Source organism: Rhipicephalus microplus, chromosome 3 (genome assembly GCF_043290135.1).
Source record: "Rhipicephalus microplus isolate Deutch F79 chromosome 3, USDA_Rmic, whole genome shotgun sequence".
Taxonomy (NCBI): Eukaryota; Metazoa; Arthropoda; class Arachnida; order Ixodida; family Ixodidae; genus Rhipicephalus; species Rhipicephalus microplus.
This window is the reverse complement of record NC_134702.1, coordinates 232,079,315-232,090,422: the sequence shown is the minus strand read 5'-3', so window position 1 is coordinate 232,090,422 and position 11,108 is coordinate 232,079,315. Positions and strand designations below refer to the sequence as shown.

Here is an 11,108-nt window from a genome sequence, read left to right as displayed (position 1 = left end):
TGTCGTTTTAAAGATGTGTGGTGCTGTGTGTACAAGAAGTGTCACTTCAGGTTACAGGGCCTTTTGGGGTCCCCGTAATTTGACGTTTTTCTTTCTGGGCGTGCTCCAAAGTGTTGCTCCTATCCTTCGGCATCTGAGGCGCCGAAAGAGTGGGACTTGTATCCATCACCTCATGCGATTGGCGGATGGTGAGTGATGAGCAGGTACAATCACAGAAGTTTTGGACGTAACTGCAGGTGCAGTGGCTCGGGGTTCGGCAGACTCTGAAGTCCGCTGAACCTGTTTGGCAGGAGGCGGAGCAGCACAGGCTACTCCATCCTTGGGCGCAGATGACGCGACCGCGGTCACACTTCGTGTGACATTCGCAAACGCGGAAACATGTGGCGCGGTGTCCTGGCATGTCACATCTGCAAAAGAACGAGTATGCTTGTTATGAAAGCAGAAGCACTGGCGCGCCTCTTGAAAGACTGATTGAATTTAACTTTGTGTTGAAGAATTTGGTTTTCCTTTTTCCAGGATGGGCACGATCGCGAGTAGGCAGGATGCTGTCCTTCGTTATTCCCACAGCGGGCTGCAGCAGTACAATTGTCTGATGGGTGTTCGTTGGAGCTACAGTTTCCGCAAGTCACGCACCCTCTGCAGCGTTGCGATCCGTGTCCTAAGCGCTGACATTTGAAACAGGATTTGGCATGTAGGCATGTAGCATGATTTGGCATGTACGAGGATTTGGCATGTAGGGCCTGACTCGAAGCTTGCAGTGGCCGTTTCGATTGAACCGGGTAAATCGCTCGTACCAAAGGTGATAATTATATGTTTCATTGGTGGTTCTTTTTTGTCTCGTCATATTATTATTCTTTTAACCTTCACTACATTCTGGTCTTGCAAGCCTTCCATTGAGTCATTTTTCACAGTCCAAGAAGGTCGTCATCAGAGATGACACCGCGGACTGTGTTCAAGGATCTGTGTCGGCCGACGGAAACTGGGACATCTGCAAACGCTACCAGTTTAGGCAAGTTGTCGTATTGCAGCTTGTCGCGAACCTCCAAAAGGAGGTCGCCGCTTCCCAACTTGGTTACACGATATCCTGGGCCAATTGCTTTGGTGACTGCTCTTGAGACAAGAAAGGGTGAGATTGCTCGGACTGTTTTGTTTTCTTTCTGGCTATGCATGACATGAAACTTGGGGAAAGACTGCTTTGGTTTTGAAAAGAGGAACGGATCTTCGGTGCGCTACCTTTTCGGGTAGCAATCAGGGAGAAGGAGAAAAAGTTGGCCATACAGATTGTATAAAGTTCGGCGGTGATGGTGGCCACCCACCACCGAGCCCAACAAGGGGACGCTACAAAGTTGAATAGTAAACACTTGGAGACACCAGCCATGTATTGTCGCTATAACCGAATATACCTACCCAAGGTTGGGTAACTACACAAGGTTAACCCTCGCCACCAGGAAATGTGGAAGTAAGTGGGAAAAAGATGACTGGGCAGATAAAGTGTGAAAGATAAAGGAGATGTAGAGAGAGATATATATAGGAAAAGGCGACTGCCGATTTCCCCTGGGTTAGTCAGCCCAGAGCTGCCATCTACGTGAATACGGGGCCAAAGGGGTGTGTTGCCTCCGCCGGGGGACCTTAATGGTCGAAGCACCCAGCGTCAGCTCAACCCCCAGGATTCCTTTTTACCCGTACACGGCTCAGCCACGCATGACTAGGCGTGGGCGGGAGTCGAAGCCACCTCGTTTGCTCGGATGCGTGGTGTAGCTACGCACCAAACGCCTGCGTAAGCAGACGCCCACGTGGGACGACGCGCGAAAAAGTGAGCTGTGTTTACACATATGCGTGTAGCATCGACCAAGATAGAGGACAGCACGCACAGTGAACTGATGACAATGATGGTGACACCTCAACTATAGCTCACAGCCACTCAAACGGATTGGCGAATAACCGTATAAACTTTGATGCCTTTCAATTAATTAGTTATTTTCACAAAAAGTGGAAATAACATACTTTAAACAGGAGTGCTATAATTGCTTTTTGACTTTCCGACCAGACAGTATAGTCATTATTGGTAATATAAATTACAGTAGTATCGAACTACTTTGTAATGCATGTTTTGATTTCGCTCACTATTGTGCTCTAATAATCTACATATAATTATGATTTTTGAGGCTCATTTGTCTTGTTTTATGAAAATGTCTGCAAACAGCATTGAAGGCGTTCCTGTAAGGAAAGCTAAAGCACCATTGGCAAGTGTCACTGGCAATGATCAACCGTAGTTCGGCGAATGGGATGACAAGGAGTCGTTTTTTCAACACTCAGTAGCATCTGCATGAAAAAATAATACTCTACTGATTCCATTTCTGAACAAAACCCACAAAGGGGATATACCACCGGACCAACCCTAGCAGCCCTCTTCTTCATTCTATTTTGTGCAGAGGATGTCTGATCGCTGATATGTCAGCTACTTAGCAATATGATCGCCCTCTGCAACGCGACGGTAAAGTGACACGGCGAACGCAGCACAACAGACTCCTCAAGCAGTTGGTGAACTCCCCAACAACGCTCCGGATTGCCCCCGAGATAGTAGCGCAGTGGCAAGCCTAGTGCTGTGCGCAACCTCGGAGCTCAGGCTTTGGTATGTTATATTTCTTTAGGGGGGAAGTTCCTAAAGCTGTGGGTCTGTCTATGCGTGTCTCTTGTGACTAGTTCGTAACCTCCTAGTTGTGTTACTCATTCAGCAGGTGGCGCTACTGGGAGAATAGACGGACGGACAGACATAAAGGCGTACCGAGAGGCGAACGGGTGGGTGGGCAGGCGGACGGACGGGCGGACGGACGGACGGACAGACAGACAGACAGACAGACAGACAGACAGACAGACAGACAGACAGACAGACAGACAGACAGATGAATTCCTGGCCTTACTCATTATCTGTAACTCCGTCGATATACTGTGATTTCTTTTTAGACTCTTATGTCTGAAAGTGCGTGGTGTGAGAAATACACAGGTATTGCTAGCAAATTTGATAATATACGCTCAACTATTTATATGCAACAGTATGGTGAGGGTGCAGGAAATGTTCAGGACAGCAACGAGGGACCTCATTCTACGACTCCATCTTACTGCAGGATTTAAGCAGTGCACGAGTACTGTTGAAGCATAAGTTTCGTAAACGTAAATTGAGGTCTTAGTGATCATTCAACATTGGTTACTCAGATTTGCCATTGCCTATTTAAATTACCATCATTTGCACAATGCCTAGATATTTATATCTGAAGTATCTGTGCATTTAGGTAGTACGTTGTGCATTACACTGCGAGTGGTAATAAAGATCACATGATGACGTTGAGGATTAAATATACTCGTGAAGTCGTCTGTGCACGAGGCCGAGTGGAATTGAGGCAAATATGCGAAATTTGCTATAGGCTATTCATATCGCAATAAGGTGAAAATATGCGACGCTTTCTCGTAATTTACGAAAGCTATGTATATGGGTTGGTTGTATTTAGCTCATTTCTCTATTGCCTGGATGATAGTATGAATACCGTCTATTCTGCAGTAGCCGGTACAAAATCCTGCTTTATCCTTCGGTTGATTGAACTGTGTTATTGCCTTAATTTTATTAGCTACTATTTTGTGAATAGCTTGTAGAGAACGGACAGTAAACTGATCGGCCTGTAATTTTTGAAGTGCTTGATGTTTTTCTTCTTGTGAATTAGATGATGTTGGCGTTCATCGAATATTCTTGTACCCTGCCCGTCAAGAGATACTTCGTATATAAGGTGGCAAATTTTTCTAACACAATTTCTCCCACATCTTTCAAGAAGTTCATTGTTACCTTTATCGTCGCCATTGGCTTTGCTTCTTTGCATTCTTTCTAGGCTGTATGTATCATGCTTGTAATCAGCGAAGTCTTTTTTTATATGCGAAGCAGCTCTTTGAGTAGCCTGTGTAACTCTGTTCCTCCGTATGAATGCCCCACGAGCCGGAGGTGTTGGCGTGGTGCCAAGCATGTCACTTCTCTGCTGCTCGTTGACGCCAGACTCCTCTCGCAGTGTCTGCTAACGCCACTCTCTTCCTCACCTGCCGCGTGCTCGCAGTAGTGCCCGCAGTTGCCGCGTCGTCCCTTCGCCTGCAGCACTTGCAGCGACTACCGCTTGCTACATTGCCGACGAGTCGATTCACGCGGAATAAACTGACGCACACATAACGGATACGTCGAAACAAGTCTGTACGTGTCACCTACAAGACCTACACCAGCCATAACTTCCAGCGCTCACCGCAACACCCACGTTAGCGCCGTTCAACCCGTGAGGTCACCCTTGCGCAACGCTGCTGCTTCGCATCTCATCAGGGTTCTTTTCAGGAATATGGTCGAAAGTTTTTTAATCATTAATTTATTGTAGAATTTTGGGGTATTAGCTACTAAGGTTTTAAGTTTGATAAACAGCACCTTGGCGAAAAATGTGCTCTATTTCTGGGGAAAAGACGAATCTTCATTCCGATTCCATTTCTTGGAATATGCGCTGGGTCCTATTCCCATTCCATTTCATCAAGATTTGTCGCCATTCTATTCCCATTCTATTCCGGGCTTACGAAGAGTGGAATTATTCCGGATTCACCCTAATTGTGGAGTGGCGACTCCGCAACATTGGTGGCAAGCTACCATTCATGATATGAGAATGCTTGCCAAGTGTGCTCCACGAAGGACCACGGATATCGTGCATCAATGGGTAAATTAATAAATATTGTGTGCATAATGTGCATACTACATATAACAACCTGGTGACTTCTTTGTATTACGGGAGATGAATTCGTATGGATGATTCGTGGTCACATCTTTATTGACGGTACAGGAGTTTGTTCGCAGGATTGATGGATTTTTCCGATCTTCCTTGGGCGAGCTCTTCAATCATCACTCGCTTCGTGGATACGGCGTGATTTTTTTTATCTCCCTAGCAGAGTCGAATGTTGTATTTTGGAAAGCTCTGATGATCAGTGCGTTAAGACTGAGCCTTCGGCAAGCATGGGTCGCTTGGATGATAGCGCTACCGATGAAAGCTTTGAGGTTGAGCAGCTCAATTTAAGCATTCGGTATGTTGATGAACGATGATGATGATGATCACGAACGCGTTGAATCAGAACAGTGGGCCAGCAAACGTGCACTAAATGGCGACGATGACGTTATATAGAAAGCATTCAACATGAGTATGAACGCTTTGCTGATGACCATGATAATGAGAATGAAGCACGTGGTTGCCGCAATGACATTACCAAAGATATTTCTCATTGACAGTTAGGATTATACTACTGTCAAAAGTGTGAGACTGGTGATTAAGGTGCTCATTATAATAATTGATGATAGTGCTAATGATTACCGCATCAAAACACAGCCGTCAGCGAGCAAAATTCCCATGTTCGAGGAAAAATTACGATTAGCTTAGTTTACCTGCACTTCACAGCGTCCATGCATGTGCACACTCGTTTTCTTCCAGAAGTAAAGCTGTTGGTTCTTCGTCTTGGTCCTCATGTTATTTCTTCACCTGTCTGTGTAGTTAGTTATGTCACGTACTGTGTAGCCTCTTTCCCACAATATCTCAACTTGGAGCCCGTGAGGTGCTTTAAATAAATAAATAGATAGATAAATGAGTACGTAAAGCCATTTTTACTTGAACATTTGGATTTGTCATGGGGTATGAAGTTATTAAACTGCGGTGCAGACTCACTTGCAAAGAGAGGTCAATTGGGTTGGTCTGCTGGTTCCTGAAAAATACGCTCTTCCGTCACGGCAGGTCGACCATGAATGGTGTGGCAGTAGAATATGTACAAAAAGAAATGTTAAGATGATACTTTTTTAGAGAAGTGAAAAAAGTGGTAGAATGTTGATGATAAAAAAATCAGTTCAATTGTTGTTGATTTGTTGGTAGCAAGTTAAAAATGAGAGTAATAAACAAATGGTAAGTAAATATAAAAAACGGAGTAAATTACCTACCCCGAAGCTTTACCATCAGCTCTAAATTGACGAAGACTCACAGTTACTTCTATACGAAGCAATGAACTGTTGCAGTTCCAATGGCCTGCAGTTTACTACTACTACTATTACTACCACTACTATTACTATTACTACTACTACTACTACTAATACTACTACTACTACCACCACTACTACTAATACTAGTAATACTACTGCAAGGACAACTGCTACTGCTGCTGGGAAGCATAAAAAAATTGGCAGCATATCCACTGAGTGAATGATGGAGAGTGGGGCGAAGCATTCGTCCGTCCATTCGTTGTTGCTTCCATTCGTCCATGCTTCCGTCTGTGTGACCATCCATGCGTCCATCAGCCCGTCTGTGCGTGCGTCTGTTCGTGCGTCCATCCCTGCGTTCGTCCATGCATCCGCCCCTGCGTCCGTTCATGCGTCCATCCATGCATCTGCCTGTGTGTCCATTCAACCTTCTATGCAACACTTCAAGTACCACCATCTCGCATTTTTTTTTCATCATATATTCCCCTTATAGAAGCACCGCCATCTAGCGCACATTCAAAGGACTAAACGAGAGGTGGCACACGCACACATTATTACGGCTTGCGCTTCGGGTCTACTTCCCACCTTTAACCACATCGAGTTCATGGTGTATACTAGTTGACTGTTTTCATGGCACTGCGGCCCAACGCTCGCTAAACCTTTCTAAAACCAAGGAGCTTACGCTCAGCGAGTATAACGTAGCAATCTTTTCCTTTCAGATAGTTCTCAGTGTACATGTCAATGACTGCTAATAAGAAATGAGAGAGAGGAGAATTCGGCTTTTACTTTTTTACAGCTTGCGCTTCGTATATACTTCCCACCTTTAACCACCTCGAGTTCATGGTATATACTAGTTCATTGTATTCATGGCAGTGTGACTCAACGCTCGCTAAACCTTTCTAATACTAAGGAGGTTACACCCAGCGAATATAACCTAGTAACTCTTTCTTGTCAGATAGTGCTCAATGTACATGCCAGCCCCGCCGTGGTGGTCTAGTGGCTAAGGTACTCGGCTGCTGACCCGCAGGTCGCGGGTTCAAATCCCGGCTGCGGCGGCTGCATTTCCGGTGGAGGCGGAAATGTTGTATGCCCGTGTGCTCAGATTTGGGTGCACGTTAAAGAACCCCAGGTGGTCAAAATTTCCGGAGTCCTCCACGACGGCGTCTCTCATAATTATATGGTGGTTTTGGGACGTTAAACCCCACATATCAATCAATCAATCAATCAATCAATCAATCAATCAATCAATCAATCAATGTACATGCCAATGGCTGCTGATGGAGATCGCAGCGTGCGCGTTAAGTAAAAGCCGAATGCTCCTGTCTCTCATTCCCCTTTAGCAGCCATTGGCATGTACATTGAGCAAATTTTTTTTATTGTTCAAAAACACACCAAAAAATCTCTCACCGGCACCACCTTGGAGGTCAAAATGTTATACTTGTTACACACTACAACGGCTACGAGGGACGAACGGGTGCCGCTATAAGGAGCTTCGCCCTTAATATACAAGATGAGAATCATTGAAAGGAAGTGAAAAATTGGGCAGAATATACCAAACTATGTAGAAACCTTCCTGAAAGACGGAAAAGCGATGACTCTGTACATTGCGAAAAAGTATTTCAAGACAGTGCAGAGCTGAGACAAACACAGTGACAGTGGACTGAGACAAAGATCACGACCCTGAAAATTAGCACTATAGAGACTTTGCATTCTGTGATTAGTAGATTGTTGATAGAAGTTGGCAGGTGCATGAAATGGTCGATTCTCTCTGGTTAGGTTGTGCAGAATCAAAAAATTTGCACAACCGAGAAGGAAATGGCAGGATATTATTCCATGAACTTGTTTTTAATGTGAAGAAGAAAACGCATCGTTGGCAAGCAACATCGCCACCGCTTGGGTCTGATGCATCTGTGTCAAAAGAAAAGATGGGGGTTGGCATCTCCTCTCCTTCTTTGGACTGGTTCTTTTCGATTCGACTCCTAGATTATACCCCGGTATTCATTGCAGGCTCACTGGCTATTGTTCTTGCCCTACACGAATTGCCCTCAAGCGAATTATTAGAAATTATCATTACAGATTCATTATCAGTATGTAATGCACTTTCTGCGGCACCAAATGCAGAGTTGATGAATACGTTTCAGCATTTTGTACCAAAAAATGCAAAAAAACTACATTTTCTATGGGTACCGGGCCACCGCGGATTATATTTGAACGAAATGGCTGACTCTTTAGCAGCAGTACCCCTGAGTGGGCCCACCATCAACGTTTTGCTGTATACGGCTTACGTGACCGCGCTAAGGTTCCGAAATGCTTCTCTGCTATGGGGAATGGGTAATTTGGATAAATTTAAAGATTTCGTGCATTTGAGGTATTGCTGGAATAAACAGTGGTGTGAATCTCGCCGGTTAGAGGTCCCTGATACCAGATGGTGCTGTGCAGTTCCACAGCTAAATTATTACCTTAACAAAGCTCGACTCAAGGCGTTACCACTGTGCATTTCTGCAACGAAATTGAAACAACTGAATATTTCTTTTTATTCTGTCATCGTTACTCTTATTACAGAAAAAAGATTTTGAGTAGCCCCATTAGAAAAACTAGGAATACAAAAAATCTACCTGTACTTTTGTCACTTGGTGGCACTTCATTTGGTTACTGCCACAGGGATATATGCTCCACTGTGTTTCATTACATCAACGCAACTAAAAAAATACCGTGCTAATGAACCCCAACCCTTTCAGATCTTAGTTTATAACCCGTGGCGATGTCTGTCAAAAACTAGAGATGGTTTGACCACATGCTAAGGAAACATTTTTGTTTATTGGTTTTATTATCTCTAAACTAATTTTCAGATTGCATTTCATTTCATTTTAGTTTCATTTAGGTATCCTGCCGCCCGGTTCTTGGCCCATCTCCTCTGTGGTTGCGCGTCATCTGAGGCCATCAGCATCAGCTTGGGTACTGGGTTTTGGGCTTGACTCGCTCGCCTCGTGCTGATCGTCGCCGGCATCTCCTTGACCATTGCTCTGTCCCGATCGTGTTTTCATCGTAGGGCCACCGTCGCAACACACGCCAATAAACCCTTTTTCAATTGGTGGAGGGTGCTGCCATTCCCCGTCGCCTGAACCTGGGTGCTGCCATTCGCCGTCGCCTAAACCTGGAGCTGCGCAACCACACGCTACCTCCCATCATAGCCACCAACAACGCGAGACCTGGCTCTTCCACTCCATCCTCCAGCAACCCCGGCGTTCTTCGCTTGCGAGAGCCCAAGCTCTTTAGGGGAGCTGATAAGACCGACGTGGAAGACTGGTTCACTAACTACGAACTGGTGAGCACAAACAACAAGTGGGATGACGTGGACAAGTTGACAAACGTCATCTTTTACGTCGCTGACGTGGCCGAAATGTGGTATAACAACCACAAAAACGACACTACGACGTGGTCCATCTTCAAAACGTTGTTTGCTGACGTTTTTGGCTGACCCGCGGTCCGCAAGTCCAGAGCCGAACAACGCTTGCGGACTCGCGCGCAGGAGCCAACGGAATCGTTCACCAATTTCATCGAAGACATTATCGGTCTTTGCAACCGTGTGAACACCACCATGCCCGAGTCGAGAGAAGATTCAGCAAATCCTCAAACGAATAAATGACGGTGAATTTCAGATGCTCCTAGCCTCTAATCCTGCCACCGTTGCGGAACTTCTCACTTTGTGTCAAAGTTTCGACGAGTTGAGGAAGCTGTAGAGGTCGCCACCCTTCAGTCATTCAGTTCGGCTGCCACTAGCAGGTGGCGCCCCTGAGATTGTATATATTCGGCCCCGAATAAAGGGGAGGCCCCTTTTCGTTAGATGAGCAGCTGTCGTGCGTATCGTCTCTCTCCGCTCGTGCTCTGGCACGCTGGCGCGGCACCAGCCACAAGACATGGTGTCAGAAGTGGCTGCGTAACGCCCCCTCATCCCGAACTCGCCCGTACCGCACGACGATGGCGCGGAATAAGCTCAGCCTCAACCTCCAGCCGCCCGCATCGTTCGACTTTGTGAACCCGGGAACATGCCCAGCATGGCTCCGCCGCTACGAGGACTACGCCGTCGTTTCCGGCCTGACTCAAGCATCCAGCGACATGCAGGTACGCTCGTTGTTGTACTGCATGGGGCCGGAGGCCCGCCCACTTCAAGAGACGTTCTCGCTCGACACCGCATCACTCGCCTCATTTCAAGCGGTTGCCGCTAGCTTCACCGACCACTTCGTGCATCCGGCGAATGAACTGTACGAGTCGTCGCGTTTTCGCCGGCGTGTTCAGTTACCCGACGAGAGCGTCGACGCCTACTACGCCGAACTGTGTGGAATGGTGAAGCGGTGCAACTATCCGTCAGCTGAGGTGGAGCAAAGGCTTGTACGCGATAGATTCGTCGTCGGCCTCCGCGACTCGCGCCTTTCGGACCAGCTTTGCCGGAACGCGAAGTTGACGCTCAAAGAAGCATGGATGCATGCCCGTCAATCAGAAGACGCCGACAAAGAAAAAACGTTGCCTCAAAACTGCGCAGAGCACTCCCGCGAGCTACACCTCGACGCCGTACGAGATAAGAAGTTCGCCTCTCGCCACCGCAACTACGATAAGCGGCCTTCGCCCCCGCGGAAAGCAGAGCGCTCCTGCCAGCCGTCAACATGTGAATTCTGCGGCCGCACGCCACATCCACGTTCTAACTGCCCTGCTCGAAACTCCGTCTGCAACTTCTGCAAAAAGAAAGGACACTTTGCGGAAGTGTGCCGGTTGCGCTGTAGGACGCCACCCTGCTCCGTTTCCACGACATAACATCGTGGTCGGCGTGCTGGGCTAAGCACTGTAGCTTTGACCTGATCAGGTCGTACCCAGACACACTGGCCTGTTCGGAGCGATGACAGATCTTGAGCTCTGTGATGCCTGTTAAAGTCAGCGGCCTGTTTCTGCTTGTAGGCTGCATCTTTTCTCCTCACGTCTTTCCTCGACGGCCAGTGAGGACATAACTGGGAGTCCTGTTTCGGCACTTTGGTTCGGAGTTGTCGTCCCATAAAGAGCTGGGCCGGGCTGAAGCCATCGACTCCGGGGG

At 46.9% G+C, this 11,108-nt stretch overlaps 1 protein-coding gene across 1 annotated transcript; it reads left to right on the top strand.

The window, feature by feature from the left end:
* Positions 1-10,003: 10,003 nt before the first annotated feature.
* On the top strand, positions 10,004-10,834 carry LOC142803162 (uncharacterized). The gene has a single exon (XM_075888261.1). The coding sequence runs from the start codon at positions 10,004-10,006 to the stop codon at positions 10,832-10,834; it is 831 nt and encodes a 276-aa protein (XP_075744376.1).
* Positions 10,835-11,108: the final 274 nt, after the last annotated feature.